This window comes from Salmo salar, chromosome ssa24 (genome assembly GCF_905237065.1).
Source record: "Salmo salar chromosome ssa24, Ssal_v3.1, whole genome shotgun sequence".
Classification (NCBI taxonomy): domain Eukaryota; kingdom Metazoa; phylum Chordata; class Actinopteri; order Salmoniformes; family Salmonidae; genus Salmo; species Salmo salar.
In genome coordinates, this window is record NC_059465.1 from 6,531,005 (window position 1) to 6,547,356 (window position 16,352).

General features: G+C 51.5%; 1 protein-coding gene across 3 annotated transcripts in view; it reads right to left on the reverse strand.

The window, feature by feature from the left end:
- The window catches only part of LOC106585190 (F-box and leucine-rich repeat protein 17), a 316,982-nt gene that overhangs the window by 171,902 nt on the left and 128,728 nt on the right, over positions 1–16,352 (reverse strand). For all 3 annotated transcript variants that reach the window (XR_006761752.1, XM_014171122.2, XM_014171124.2), the window contains one exon: positions 15,453–15,583. Coding sequence is in view for 2 of the 3 variants with exons in the window: in XM_014171122.2 (XP_014026597.1) it covers positions 15,453–15,583 (131 nt within the window). In the remaining variant the exon portion in view is untranslated. The remainder of the gene's footprint in view (positions 1–15,452; positions 15,584–16,352) is intronic.

The window sequence follows — 16,352 nt, forward strand, 5'->3', positions numbered from 1 at the left end:
GAGAAAAGTCGCTTTTCAATGGTACAGTTGAGCTCCAGGTCTACGATCTATCGGTCAGACTAGGAAATGGAAAGGAGGGGGACGGGATGTCCTTTTGGACTTGAGCTAAGACGTCATGTGACAGGTAGGCAGGGATTAATCCCTGTCCCAAGCTCAGGTCCCGCTGACATTTAGGTGACATTTAACAAAACACCTGGAAACTGAACCGAGACCACACAAAAACCCCAAATACTGGAGTGGAGAAAGACTCAGATATCAGGTGAGACGCAGTTGTATATGTATATGCCATTCAGTAGACACATTTATCCAAAGCGATTTACAACAGTGAGTGGCCCCAGCAGGAATCGAACCCACGATACAAGGCGTTGCTAGCGCCATGCTCAACCAACCGAGCCACCCGGAACCAGCTGTATTTTACTTCCGTTCACAACATTCCCAAGACTTTGCATATTGGCAGTCAACTGCCCTTATCGTCCCATAATTATCCATTCCTACAGACACAACAGGCCGACACATGCCTACGCACCCTCAGAGTAATGCTTTTCTGGGAGAACGACTCTCAGATATTCACTATTTTATTAAAAACGTGTGAAAAAGTAGAGGAAAAGTCAGAGGGGCCCCCAAGCCATTCCTCATCTTGTTTGATTTATATGAGAGGCGACAAAAATGTATAACAGGCAATTTGGAGGGTGATTTGTGATTCTCATAAGTGATGGAGATATGCTGAGAATGTTGGCCAGGAGAAAGGAGGGAGGAAAAAGGGAGCGAAAGAGAGGAGGGTGAGCCAATATTGATTTCGTTGTTTAAATGAAGCTGTCGGGAAGGGTGTGAGAGTGAAAGATTGAAAGGGAGAGAGGGAGTCTTTGGGACGTGGTAAACACAACTATACGCCAAACGAACAAACCCCCCCAGAAAATGACTAAGTAAATCCACGTGTCGGCTTTCAAAAGAGGCGAGCTGACCAGTTTTGCGCTTGCTCTCGCACACATCCAACCACGCATTCTCTCTCTCAAAAACACACACAGACACAACTCCACACACGGGGACCCAAATCAACTCCAGGAAAACTCAAAAGGCCAACATAAATACATTAACTGTGCAGGCACTTCAGGCAGAATGAAATAACTGAATAGTTTAGCCGTCCTGACACAGACAGACACACCGTTTCATAACTGTACCGTTTAACAGAGAATAGTGAGGCCCACGACTGGACAGAGGAGGCAGACTCAACACAGCAGGACTGTTTCGAGATTACTGATTGGAATATGTTCAAAGATTCATCATCCACCCAGGACTCATCCAACAACATTGAGAAATATACATGGCCAGTAAGAGGCTTCATTAGGAAATGTGTCCAGGACATTCCCCAACCAAATACCCTGGGTGAAGCGAGAAATCTGTGTCATGCTGAGAGCCCGTACTGCATTCAATGTCGGCAGAATGAACCCTGATGACTAGGTGGAGCGTGGCGTGTACAAGGCAAGCAGGTACCAGCGCCGCAAATCCATTAGGGACGCAAAAAGACAATACAGATTCAAACTTGAATTGATGTTCGACAACTCGGACTCGGAAACGCATTTGGCACGGACTACAGACTATCACGGACTACAAAGGCAAATACCCAATCCAACAACACCTCCACACTGACTCTTAACACAGGGGGCCAACAGGAGTATGTCCTTAGCCCTCTGCTGTACTCCCCATTCAGGCACGGCTGCGTGAATTTGCACCACATCGACTCCATCAGCAAGTTTGCTGACGACACCACGGTTGTAGGCTGATAACTCCTCTCTACAGGCTGTTGTTGGTCAAGTCAACTAGCATTGTGGTGCCAGGACAACAACCTTTCGATTAATTTCAACAAAGGAGATGATTGTTGACTTCAGGAAGCAGAGGAGGGAACACGCCCCGATCCACATCAACGGGACTGCAGTAGCGAGTCAGCAGTTCCTGACCGTCCACATCACCGAGGACTTGACGTGGACCAACAACACCCCCCACCCTTGTCAAGAGGGCGCAACAGCGTCTCTATTTCCTAAGGCGGCTGAAGAAAATGGGCATGCCAACCCGGGCCCACTCCAAATACTACCGCAAACAACATCGAGAGCATCCTGACTTGTTGCATCACGGCCTGGTATAGGAATTGCTCGACCGCAAGGCCCTCCAGCGGGTGGTGAAGACAGCCTAGTACATCACTGGAACAGTGCTCCCACCCGTTCAGGAAAACTACGCAAAACAGTGCCTGAGGAAGGCCCGAAGCATCATCGAGGACCCCCAGACACAAGCTACTCCCTCCCTTACGGATACCCACAGGCTCAGAGACAATTTCTAACTACAAGCCATAAGACTGCTGAACACTTGCACCTGACTGATCACCTGCACTGTGTCTCTGCACCTTAGCACACTCACTCACGCACACATATACAGGTAACTGCCAGAAACACTTATGGGGGATAGAAATGATATTGAAAGCAAATGCTTCCACATGTAGCGATGTGTCGTTTGAATGTCATATGTTGAACAATGCTGAACCTTATGTTGAATTGACCTTAACCAACTTTAGGTTCTCTCCCCAAAACACCTGATCTACTTCCAAGACAATGGGTCGTAAAAATGGGTCCCGACAGCTGGGGGTGATACCAAGAACCTCCATCTCCAGGAGGTCGACCACAGGCCCAGGACCTTTTCCTTTAAACGGACAGAACTGGTAACTGATGAATTAGGGGAAAAGTACATTTTAGGGAATAGTACCTGTAATCCAGTAGAGAGATAGGGACGGAAGTGCCCCTGCACTAAACAGGCTCAGAAGAAGACGGAAGACTTAAAAGAGCTAGCGTAGCCTGAACGATACGCTTAAGCTAACCTTCTTCAAGGAAAGAAAGAGAAGACAATTAAAGGACCGCCTCTGCAACTGATGAGTGTTATAAAATGTGGTATAATCAATTGGGTTTGTCTTGTTATTCTGGTAAAGAACTCCAATTGATGTTCAAAGATTTCATACCTTATGAATCAATGTATTACTATTATTGTAATTGCGGTCTTGTAGAGGCATTAGTAAAATAACTCATAAGTCAGGGCTTAGAAGAATATTTTGTCCAATAACTGGTGCCCATTTAGTAAGTGTACACACCATCTTACATTATGACACCCTGTGTGAGGAGAATCTTAGAGCTACATTGCTAGAACAATTTGACATCATGAGTTTGCTCCAACGAGGCGTAGAAATGCTCTGAAACTGACACCTTTGTATCCACTAAAAGTGTGACAAACGTGCTACAGTTCTCAAAAGTCTGCAAAATGTCAACACAATTGTTGGACACAATCTAACATTGTTATTTGATGAAGTATAGGTTTGAAAATAGAGTAGAAATACGTTGATTAGGATATCACGTTCAAATAGACTTACTATTTAACAGCACTTTGAGCATGTCAGATCATCCGAATTATCTGACCGACATTGATCACAATGGCTAACGAACAATTCCCACCTTCAGATGAATCAATGTATTACTATTATTGTAATTGTAGTCTTGTAGAGGTATTACTAAAATAACTCATAAGTCAGGGCTTCTTCTATTTTGTCCAATAACTGGACTGGTGCCCTGTTAATAATTCCATAGTAATAAGTGTACACACTAGCACAATTAATTAAGCAATTAACGTCCCATCATGCTTAGGGTCATGTATAAAAATGCTGGGCAGGTCATTATTTTGGACATTATTTTGCCTACCATGGCTATGCCCCCATCCACAGGGCACGAGTGGTCACTGAATGGCTTGATGTAAACCATATGCCATGGCCTTCTCAGTCCTCAGATCTCAACCAAATTGAAACTCACGGGAGATACGGTAGCGGCGACTTGAGACAACGTTTTACGTCACCGTCAACAAAACAACATTATGGAATTTAGCGTGAAAGAATGGTGTCACATCCCTCCAACAGAGTTCTAGATACTTGTAGAATCTATGCCAAGGTGCATTAGAGCTGTTATGGCTCGCAGTGGCCCAACGCCCTGTTAAGACACTTTATGCTGACGTTTCCTTTATTTTGGTAGTTACCTGTATATTCATGCTAAACACACATCACAACTGCTGCTACCAGTCTTATTATTACTGCTAAATACAGCACAATTTAAACACTTGCCCCCAATCCCACTTCCTCAAAACACGTGTAAATATTGGACTACAAACTGTACCTTCATGTATTATAATTCAATGTTTATTCTGTTCTACTGAGCTATTTATTTTATGTTCGTGTTCTTACCTTTTACGATTTCGTATCGTTGTTGTATTGCCGAGAAAGAAAACTGCAGGTAAGCATTTCATTGGATGGTGTATACCATCTGTATCCTGTACCTACGACTAATTCAACCTTAAAACGAACACAGGCAGGGTTAACGCTAAGACATACTGATGTACCAAGTGTCTATAGTGAGTAGTATTGTAGTTTTACTGACCACTCTTTACTATTCTCGAGAGGAGGAGACGGTTTGGACTGAGCTAATGTTTTTAATATGTTAAACACACCGTCTCTACTTTGACTGCTATCCCTTTGTTTCTTCATCTTCTATTTGACTCGTATCTCTCTCCCTCTCTGTGTAACATTACTGGCATGGTGAGAACAACATGGCCGCCAGTGTTTACCTGCTTCGGGTCATCACATGAAATGTTCTACAATTTTCAGGAAATTAAGAATAGCAAATAAGGACCTCCTATTGTCCCAGTCAGACAGGCATTGGTCGAGTGTTAAGGCACAATGCTTTGAGAGGCGGAGAGAAGACGTTAGGGGGGATAAACTGCCAGGGTATTTTACCTCCTCTTGGGTCCTGTATTTTTGATGACACCTCATTTCATCACGCACGAACACACACGCACGAACACACACACACACACACACACACACACACACACACACACACACGCACACACACACACACACACACACACACACACACACACACACACACACACACACACACACACACACACACACACACACACACACACACACACACCCCTCATGGGTTCTATCTATCTGATGTCCCCATCAGGTGGAAATTACACCAGGGAATAAGAGGTAATTTTACACCTGTTTACCTCCACAAACAAACACCTCGTCTAGGTCAAGCCCCCCAAATAACACAGTGGTAATCTAGCAGCAGGAAGGTAAATGGTAAAGAGATGGGATGTGGAAGAGGGGAGGCACGGGTGGAAACTGTTTCTGCTAGATGACTGATTGTTAGTGTACTGTGTACTGTGTACATGCATGTGTGCGGCTCGCGTGTTTAGGGGAAACCTACTCGTTATGGCGGATCCCATGTCTGATCCTGAATCATATTGCCGGGTGTCTGTCTCCCTCTCCCTCCGTCTCCCTCTCTCTTACGCTGCAGCGTTACATTCTGACATGCTAAACGAGGCCTGTCCAGGAGAGGAACACACCCATAGAGGTAATCTCATTCTCAAACAGACACCCTAACACAATCTCTCTCTCTCTCACCTCTCTGAGATATGTGACATTTCATAACAGTAAACCAGATTATCAATTTGATTTGCTCTCTGGGCCCTTGGGCACTCAGCAGCAGATAGAGCCCAGCAGGTTATACAGTACATCTGATATACAGCCTGATATACAGTCATACAGCCTAGGATTTATACACCTTGCAACTGGGGAAATCAAGGTGGTAAACTCTCCCCTCTTGCCTTGCGTCTCTCATTTTCTCCCCCCTAACTCTCTCTCTCTCTCTGTCTGTCATCCCCAGCCGTAGGCTCGCATCAAATCAAATCAACGTTTATTGGTCGTGTACACAGATTTTCAGATGTTATCGCAGGTACAGTGAAATGCTTGTGTTTCCAGCTCCAACCCTGTAGTAATACCTAGCAATACACACATAAAGGTAATATATATATATGTGTGTGAGTGTGCACACTCGTTGGGAAGGTTATTAGGTCCACCACCCCGTTCACGAAAATGAATTGCTACTACAGACAGTGAGTAACCTGGCCGTGGCTTGCTATATAAAGCATTAGACTGGGCTAAACGAGTGACCTAAGCGAGCATGGTATGATCATCGGTGCCAGGCACGCCGGATCCAGTATGTCAGAAACAACCGACCCACTGGGCTTTTCACGCACGACAGTGTCTAGGGTTGTGTAAACTCACTATATATATATATATATATATATATATATATATATATATATATATATATATATCATACATACATACATACATACACACACACACACAGTATACAAAACATTAGGAACACCTTCCTAATATTGACAACAGCCTCAATTCGTCGGGGCATGGACTCTACAAGGTGTTGAAAGCGTTCCACAGGGATGCTGGCCCATGTCGACTCCAATGCTTCCCACAGTTGGGTCAAGTTGGCTGGATGTCCTTTGGGTGATGGACCATTCTTGATACACACGGGAAACTTGAGCGTGAAAAACCCAGCAGCGTTGCAGTTCTTGACACAAACTGGTGAGGCCTGGAACCTACTACCATACCCTGTTCAAAGGCACTTACATCTTTTGTCTTGCCCATTCACCCTCTGAATGGCACGCACGCACGCACGCACGCACACACGCACACACACACACACACACACACACACACACACACACACACACACACACACACACACACACACACTATCCATGTCTCAAGTGTCTCAAGGCTTAAAAATCCTTATCTCCTGTCTCCTCCCCTTCATCTACACTGATTAAAGTGGATTTAACAAGTGATATTAACAAGGGTTTATAGCTTTCAACTGGTAAGTCTATGTCATGGAAAGAGCTGGTGTTCCTAATGTTTTGTACACCACATAGTCATTGAACACTGGTCACTTTAATAATGTTCACATTCTGTTTTACCCGCTTCATATGTATAGACTGGTATTCTAGCCATGGCTCATCCTATATAACTACTGACGTACACACCTTTTCAATGCATATACTGTCCACACACAGTGGCGTATAACGTAGGTACTATAGTGTGGAAAGCTGATCTTACATTATGTATTTCTCTTGTCCAGGTGTGATGGGGCGGTGTGCAGTGCAACGGCAATTGCGTCGTCCGTAGATCTGTTTGGGCGTTATGTGATTTGTAGTGGGTCTATGGCGTCGGTGGAGGAGATAAGGTCCTTAACTACTGTAGCCTCTCAAAGCACTTCATGATGACAGAAGCGGGTGCTACGGGGCGAGAGTCATTTAGTTCAGTTACCTTCGCTTTCTTGAGTACGGGAACAATGGCGGACGTCTTGAAGCAAGTGAGGACAATATGTCCGTAAACACTCCAGCCAGCTGGTCCGCGCATGTTCTGACGACGCGGCTCGGGATGTCGTCTGGGCCGGCAACCTTGCGAGGGTTAACACGCTTAAATGACTAGCTTACGTCGGCTACGTGAGTAAGTATGTAAGCATATAGTCTCTCCCTCCACAGTCTCTCCCTCCCCAGTCTCTCCCTCCCTCCCCAGTCTCTCCCTCCCTCCCCAGTCTCTCCCTCCCTCCCCAGTCTCTCCCTCCCTCCCCAGTCTCTCCCTCCCTCCCCAGTCTCTCCCTCTCTCCCCAGTCTCGTCCTCCCCAGTCTCTCCCTCAACAGTCTCTCCCTCAACAGTCTCTCCCTCCCCAGTCTCTCTCTCAACAGTCTCTCTCTCCCTCAACAGTCTCTCCCTCAACAGTCTCTCCCTCCCTCCCCAGTCTCTCCCTCCCTCCCCAGTCTCTCCCTCCCTCCCCAGTCTCTCCCTCCCTCCCCAGTCTCTCCCTCCCTCCCCAGTCTCTCCCTCCCTCCCCAGTCTCTCCCTCCCTCCCCAGTCTCTCCCTCTCTCCCCAGTCTCGTCCTCCCCAGTCTCTCCCTCAACAGTCTCTCCCTCAACAGTCTCTCCCTCCCCAGTCTCTCCCTCAACAGTCTCTCCCTCCCCAGTCTCTCCCTCCCCAGTCTCTCCCTCCCTCCCCAGTCTCTCCCTCCCTCCCCAGTCTCTCCCTCCCTCCCCAGTCTCTCCCTCCCTCCCCAGTCTCTCCCTCCCTCCCCAGTCTCTCCCTCCCTCCCCAGTCTCTCCCTCCCTCCCCAGTCTCTCCCTCTCTCCCCAGTCTCGTCCTCCCCAGTCTCTCCCTCAACAGTCTCTCCCTCAACAGTCTCTCCCTCAACAGTCTCTCCCTCCCTCCCCAGTCTCTCCCTCCCTCCCCAGTCTCTCCCTCCCTCCCCAGTCTCTCTCTTACGCTGCAGCGTTACATTCTGACATGCTAAACGAGGCCTGTCCAGGAGAGGAACACACCCATAGAGGTAATCTCATTCTCAAACAGACACCCTAACACAATCTCTCTCTCTCTCACCTCTCTGAGATATGTGACATTTCATAACAGTAAACCAGATTATCAATTTGATTTGCTCTCTGGGCCCTTGGGCACTCAGCAGCAGATAGAGCCCAGCAGGTTATACAGTACATCTGATATACAGCCTGATATACAGTCATACAGCCTAGGATTTATACACCTTGCAACTGGGGAAATCAAGGTGGTAAACTCTCCCCTCTTGCCTTGAGTCACTCATTTTCTCTCCCCTAACTCTCTCTGTCATCCCCAGCCGTAGGCCCAATAATCCTGTACACACCCCTCGCCCCCCAGCTCCACCAACACCAGCTAATGGCATTATAGGGCATAGGGCCGGTGTGTGCGTGTGTGTGTGTGTAAGGGGTGAAGGACGGTAACGTCTCGCGGCCCCCTCAGAGTAATCCGGCATACGTCATGTTTTTTATTTCTTTTTATTGGTGGAGTATACTAGAATACCATAACCCTCCAAGTCCAACCACATCGTCAGCAAATTCATAGATGTATAACCTGGTACGGAGCTGAGAAACTGAGGAGGCTGCAGCCATTGTATCTAGGCTGCATAGTAAATTCAATAGTGTGTTAACACTCCAAAAGCAGCCTGCTATACCTCAAGGCAGGTAGGCTGCTGCCAGGGCCACACATCAATACATAAAACAGATATAAATCAATATATTAAAAAAAGAAATATAAATAAAACAAGAGATGGTTTACTCAAGCCACCAAAGTCATGCCTCTAAAGGATTGGTTTTCCCCTCTCTCTCTCCCTCTCTCTACAGTAACTCCCACTTCCTCCCAAAAGGAAAATCATATTTCACCTTTTCCCTCCTTTGGGACGTGATCCATGAATCCAGCCAGCGGGTTATTTGAGTCTGTCAATCATTCCAGAGAATTGGAAGCGCCAATGAGGAAAAACCTGCCAGAACCTTCTCTCCCCCCTTCTCTCTCTCTCTGTCTCTCCTACCCCCACTCTCTCCTTCCCTCCTGTCACTCTCTCCTTCCCCCCGTCTCTCCTTTCCTCTCTCTCTCTCCTTCCCCCCGTCTCTCCTTTCCTCTCTCTCTCCTTCCCCCCTCTCTCTCCCTCCTTCCCCCTCTCTCTCTCTCTCCTTCCCCCTCCCTCCTTCCCCCTCTCTCTCTCTCTCCTTCCCCCCTCTCTCTCCCTCCTTCCCCCTCTCTCTCTCTCCTTCCCCTCCCTCCTTCCCCCTCTCTCTCTCTCTCCTTCCCCCTCTCTCTCCCTCCTTCCCCCTCTCTCTCTCTCCTTCCCCCTCTCTCTCTCTCTCCTTCCCCCTCTCTCTCCCTCCTTCCCCCCTCTCTCTCTCTCCTTCCCCCTCCCTCCTTCCCCCCTCTCTCTCTCTCTCCCTCCTTCCCCCTCTCTCTCTCTCTCCTCCCCCTCTCTCTCTCTCCCTCCCTCCTTCCCCCTCTCTCTCTCCTCCTTCCCCCTCTCTCTCCTTCCCCCCTCTCTCTCCCCTTCCCCCTCGCCCCCTCCCCTTCCCCTCGCTCTCTCTCCTTCCCCCTCGCTCTCTCTTTCCTTCCCCCACGCTCCCTCTCCCCTTCCCCTCACTCTCTCTCCTTCCCCCTCACTCTCTCTCCTTCCCCATCGCTCTCTCTCCTTCCCCCCCCCTCTCTCCTTCCCCCTCTCTCTCTCTCTCTCCTTCCCCCTCACTCTCTCTCTCTTCTTCCCCCTCGCTCTCTCTCCTTCCCCCTCACTCTCTCTCTCTTCTTCCCCCTCGCTCTCTCTCCTTCCCCATCGCTCTCTCTCCTTCCCCCCCTCTCTCTCCTTCCCCCCCTCTCTCTCCTTCCCTCTCTCCCTCTCTCTCTCCTTCCCCCTCTCTCTCCCTCTCTCTCTCTCCTTCCCCCCTCTCTCCTTCCCCTCGCTCTCTCTCTCTCTCCTTCCCCCTCACTCTCTCTCTCTTCTTCCCCCTCGCTCTCTCTCCTTCCCCCTCGCTCTCTCTCCTTCCCCCTCGCTCTCTCTCCTTCCCCATTGCTCTCTCTCCTTCCCCCACGCTTTCTCTCTCTCCTTCCCCCACGCTCTCTCTCTCCTTCCCCCACGCTCTCCCCCTCCCCTCCTTCCCCCTCTCTCTCCTTCCCCCTCTCTCTCCTCCCCCCCCTCTCTCTCTCCTTCCCTCGCTCCCTCTCTCTCTCCTTCCCCCTCTCTCTCCCTCTCTCTCTCTCTCTCCTACCCCTCGCTCTCTCATTCCCTCGCTCTCTCTCTCTCCTACCCCCCTCTCCCTACCCCCCTCTCCTACCCCACTCTCTCTCTCCTTCCTTCTCTCTCTTTCTCTCTCTCCTTCCCCCCTCTCTCTCTCCCCTTCCCGCTATCTCTCCTTCCTCTCTCTCTCTCCTCCCCCCTCTCCATCTCCTTCCCCCCTCTCTCTCTCCTTCCCCCCTCTCTCTATTCCCCCCCTTTCTCTCCTCCCCCTCACGTTCTCTCCTTCCCCTCGCTCTCTCACTCTCTCCTTCCCCCCTCTCTCCCCCTCTCTCTCTCCTTCCCCCTCTCCTTCCCTCTCTCTCCCCCTCTCTCCTTCCCCCCTCTCTCTCTCCTTCCCCCTCTCTCTCCCCTTCCCGCTATCTCTCCTTCCCCTCGCTCTCTCTCTCTCCTTCCCCCTCTCTCTCTCTCTCCTTCCCCCTCTCCTTCCCTCTCTCTCCCCTCTCTCCTTCCCCCTCTCTCTCTCCTTCCCCCTCTCTCTCCCCTTCCCGCTATCTCTCCTTCCCCCTCGCTCTCTCTCTCTCTCCTTCCCCCTCGCTCTCTCTCTCTCCATCCCCCTCGCTCGCTCTCTCTCTCTCTCCTTCCCCCTCGCTCTCTCTCTCTCTCTCTCTCCTTCCCCCTCGCTCTCTCTCTCTCCTTCCCCCTCGCTCTCTCTCTCTCTCTCCTTCCCCCTCGCTCTCTCTCTCTCTCCTTCCCCTCTCTCTCTCTCTCTCTCTCTCCTTCCCCCTCGCTCTCTCTCTCTCTCCTTCCCCCTCGCTCTCTCTCTCTCCTTCCCCCTCGCTCTCTCGCTCTCTCTCTCCTTCCCCCCTCGCTCTCTCTCTCTCTCTCTCTCTCCTTCCCCCTCGCTCTCTCTCTCTCTCTCCTTCCCCCTCTCTCTCCTTCCCCCTCGCTCTCTCTCGCTCTCCTTCCCCCTCGCTCTCTCTCGCTCTCTCTCTCTCTCCTTCCCCCCTCGCTCTCTCTCTCTCTCTCTCTCTCCTTCCCCCTCGCTCTCTCTCTCTCTCTCTCTCCTTCCCCCTCGCTCTCTCTCTCTCCTTCCCCCTCGCTCTCTCTCTCTCCTTCCCCCTCGCTCTCTCTCTCTCCTTCCCCCTCGCTCTCTCTCTCTCTCCTTCCCCCTCGCTCTCTCTCTCTCTCTCCTTCCCCCTCGCTCGCTCTCTCTCTCCTTCCCCTCTCGCTCTCTCTCTCCTTCCCCTCGCTCGCTCTCTCTCTCTCCTTCCCCTCGCTCTCTCTCTCTCCTTCCCCCTCGCTCTCTCTCTCTCTCTCTCTCTCTCTCTCTCTCTCTCTCTCTCTCGCTCTCTCTCTCTCCCTCGCTCTCTCTCTCTCCCTCTCCTTCCCCCTCGCTCTCTCCCTCTCCTTCCCCCTCGCTCTCTCCCTCTCCTTCCCCCTCGCTCTCTCCCTCTCCTTCCACCCTCTTTCTCTCCCTCTCCTTCCCCCTCTCTCTCTCTCCTTCCCCCCTCTCTCTCTCTCTCCTTCCCCCCTCTCTCTCTCTCTCCTTCCCCCTCTCTCTCTCCTTCCCCCTCTCTCTCTCTCCCCTTCCCACTATCTCTCCCCTTCCCGCTATCTCTCCCCTTCCCGCTATCTCTCCCCTTCCCGCTATCTCTCCCCTTCCCGCTATCTCTCCTTCCTCTCTCTCTTCCCCCTCTCTCTCCTACCCCTCGCTCTCTCCTTCCCCTCGCTCTCTCCTTCCCCCCTCTCTCTTTCCTTCCCCCTCTCTCTCCTTCCCCCCTTCTCTCTCTCCTTCCCCCCTCTCTCTCTCCTTCCCCCCTCTCTCTCCTTCCCCCCTCTCTCCTTCCCCCTCTCTCTCTCTCCTTCCCCCTCGCTCTCTCCTTCCCCCTCTCTCTTTCCTTCCCCCTCTCTCTCCTTCCCCCTCTCTCTCTCTCCTTCCCCCCTCTCTCTCTCCTTCCCCCCTCTCTCCTTCCCCCTCTCTCTCTCTCCTTCCCCCTTCTCTCTCTCCTTCCCCCTCTCTCCTTCCCCCTCTCTCTCTCTCTCTTCCCCCTCTCTCCTTCCTCTCTCTCTCTCTCCTTCCCCCTCTCTCCTTCCTCTCTCTCTTTCCCCCCTCTCTCTCTCCTTCCCCTCTCTCTCTCTCTCCCCTTCTCTCTCTCTCTCCTTCCCCTCTCTCTCCTTCCTCTCTCTCTTCCCCCCCTCTCTCTCTTTCCCCCTCTCTCCCCCTCTCTCTCTCCCCCCTTCCCTCTCTCTCTCTCTTTCCCCCTCTCTCTCCTTCCCCCTCTCTCTCCTTCCCCCTCGTTCGCTCTCTCTCCTTCCCCCTCGTTCGCTCTCTCTCCTTCCCCCTCGCTCGCTCTCTCTCTCCTTCCCCCTCGCTTCGCTCTCTCTCCTTCCCCCTCGCTCGCTCTCTCTCCTTCCCCTCGCTCGCTCTCTCTCCTTCCCCCTCGCACGCTCTCTCTCCTTCCCCCTCGCACGCTCTCTCTCCTTCCCCTCGCACGCTCTCTCTCTCCTTCCCCTCGCTCGCTCTCTCTCCTTCCCCTCGCTCGCTCTCTCTCCTTCCCCTCGCTCGCTCTCTCTCCTTCCCCTCGCTCGCTCTCTCTCCCATTCCCCTCGCTTTCGCTCTCTCTCCTTCCCCTCGCTCGCTCTCTCTCCTTCCCCTCGCTCGCCTCTCTCTCCTTCTCCCGCTCTCTCTCCTTCCCCTCGCTCTCTCTCTTTCTCCCGCTCTCTCCTTCCCCTCGCTCTCTCTCTTTCTCGCCCCCTCTCTTTCTCCCTCTCTCACTCCTTCCCCCTCTCTCGCTCCTTCCCTCTCTCTCTCGCTCCTTCCCCCTCTCTCTCGCTCCTTCCCCCTCTCTGTCGCTCCTTCCTCCTCCTTCCCCTCGCTCGCTCTCTCTCCTTCCCCTCGCTCGCTCTCTCTCCTTCCTCGCTCGCTCTCTCTCCTTCCCTCGCTCGCTCTCTCTCCTTCCTCTCGCTCGCTCTCTCTCCTTCCCTCGCTCGCTCTCTCTCCTTCCCCGCTCGCTTCTCTCTCCTTCCTCGCTCTCTCTCCTTCCTCGCTCGCTCTCTCTCCTTCCCCTCGCTCGCTCTCTCTCCTTCCCCTCGCTCGCTCTCTCTTTCTCGCCTCTCTTTCTCCCGCTCTCCTCTTTCTCCCGCTCTCTCTCCTTCCCCTCGCTCTCTCTCTCTCCTCTCTCCTTCCCCCTCTCTCTCTCCTTCCCCCTCTCTTTCTCCCTCTCTCTCTCCTTCCCTCTCTCTCTCCTTCCCCTCTCTCTCTCTCTCTCCTTCCCCTCTCTCTCTCTCTCTCCTTCCCCCCTTCTCTCTCCTTCCCCTCGCTCTCTCTCTCTCCTTCCCCCTCGCTCTCTCTCTCCTTCCCCTCGCTCTCTCTCTCTCCTTCCCCTCGCTCGCTCTCTCTCTCCTCCTCCCTCGCTCTCTCTCCTCCTTCGCTCGCTCTCTCTCCTTCCCCTCGCTCGCTCTCTCTCCTTCCCCCTCGCTCGCTCTCTCTCCTTCCCCTCGCTCGCTCTCTCTCCTTCCCCTCGCTCGCTCTCTCTCCTTCCCCTCGCTCGCTCTCTCTCCTTCCCCCTCGCTCTCTCTCTCCTTCCCCTCGCTCGCTCTCTCTCCTTCCCCCTCTCTCCTTCCCTCGCTCGCTCTCTCTCCTTCCTCGCCGCTCTCTCTCTTCCTCCCGCTCTCTCTCTCCTTCCCCTCGCTCGCTCTCTCTCCTTCCCCCTCTCTCTCTCCTTCCCCCTCTCTCTCTCCTTCCCCCTCTCTCTCTCCTTCCCCCTCTCTCTCTCCTTCCCCCTCTCTGTCGCTCCTTCCCCCTCTCTGTCGCTCCTTCCCCCTCTCTGTCGCTTCTTCCCCCTCTCTCTCTCTCTCTCTCTCCTTCCCCCTCTCTCTCTCTCTCTCTCTCCTTCCCCCCTCGCTCTCTCTCTCTCTCTCCTTCCCCCTCGCTCTCTCTCTCTCCTTCCCCCTCGCTCTCTCTCTCCTTCCCCCTCGCTCTCTCTCCCACCCACCCCTGGGGGTGAGCAACGTTCCTAGTCCCATCACAGAAAATGTCAAACATGCCATGGAACAAAATCTGTGTGCACGTGTGTGTGCCCGTCTGGTCTAGAACTGGGAAAGAGCCAACTGGCTTAACTCAGTCCCACAACGCATCAAACATGTGTCATAACACAGAAATCCCATCCCATGTCAGAGTTGAGTTTCCAATTATTGAAGTCATTTTTTCCACCTCCTCTACTCTCCTCCAGCCCCTGAGACTTGACTGACTATAGAAACTAGCGTAATGAATATCAATACCTGTAGCGCAAGAGAAGTGACACACGGTCCTTACGTGGACGCTAGCAAGCAGGCTAGCGCTAAGTATTAACAGCCAATCCAGTAGGGGCTGGAAGCTACGCTGAGCTTCAAATCTTTCAATTGCGCCGTGATATCGCTGACTATTTGCATAAAGTTCAGCTTTCCCCGTTTCTTTGGTCCCGCCCTGTTAACGCTCCCTCGCCCAACGCTCGCACTCCCCGATGGTCCCCCCCCCACGCAGCCCACTTGACTTCTCTGTTTTGAAAATGAATGGGTTCCGGTGTTTCATCGCCCCCTAACATGTTCAGCGGGCGCGTACTGTTAGAAGAAGCAATATCCAGCGATTGACAAATAGCCCCCTACACAGTAACACATCAGTGCAACACAGAAACTGTCATCAACACAGAACCAGAGTCCAAGAGATGAAAAGCTCACGACAGCAATTTCACACACCATCACATTCATAATATAGGAGCATAGACGATATGATGCCTTCACTACAGGAAAATGGCTATGATTCCAGGAACACACACACACACACACACACACACACACACACACACACACACACAGAGAGAGAGAAATATGAATGCATACATCTGAGATGAGAAGTGAGGGAGCTACAGTATGTAAGCCCTAAGCCCTAAACTCATAAAACATTAGTTTGAAATGTAGGTGTGTGTGTGTGTGTATACCTGTCGTTGATGCTCCAGTTGAGACAGAGGTTGAGGGAGCTGAGGTTCCTACACTTCCGGACCACCTCCATCACGGTCTCGTTGTTGAGCTCAGAGATGTGCCGCAGGTCCAGACTGCTCAGGTTACGCAGCTAGGAGAGAGGACAGAGATAGAGGTCAGTAGAGACACACACGTGTTCTGCTTTTCACCCCCCCTGTCTACATATACATAGCACTTCAATCAATCACCTGACCAAACCTGCTTGTACATATGACCTCAATCAATCACCCCAACTACCTCGTACTCCAGTACACTCGTGAATGAGTAAGCATTTCACGGTAAAGTCTGCTCTTACGTGACGAATAACATTTGATTTGCACAGAGTCCTTCGGCACAAGAAAGTTAGGAGAGGATTACCAACTCAACAAGTAATAATAACAACACAGGTCTATTTTCTCTGATACACACACGGCAAGGAGGATGGATAAGCCTACGCACGCACGCACGCCAGGAAGGCCGGATAATAAGTATTATTAAAACATATACCATTTCTAAAAACGCACAACGGGGAAGCAGGGTGTAAAATGTCACAGTCATGGCTATACACAAAACAAGCTTCCAGTAGGTATTACGATTAGAGGTATCATCGTCTGCTCTGTGGGCTTCTCGTCAAGACAGACTGGAGGTGGAAAGAGAAGGGCAGGGCAGCCTGGAGAATCCCTGGATCTGCTTCTCACTTGACACACGCGGAAATAGAAGTGTGTCTTGTTTTTATTTGTCAGAGACCGTGCAGTCTGAAAAACATCTGACACAACCATCTGGCCTGGTGAATCCATGATGCATTAACCGTAGAGTTGGCTTTACACACACGGGGTTAACAGTACAGGGAGGAACCGTAGTCGCAGTCATAATTAGTATGC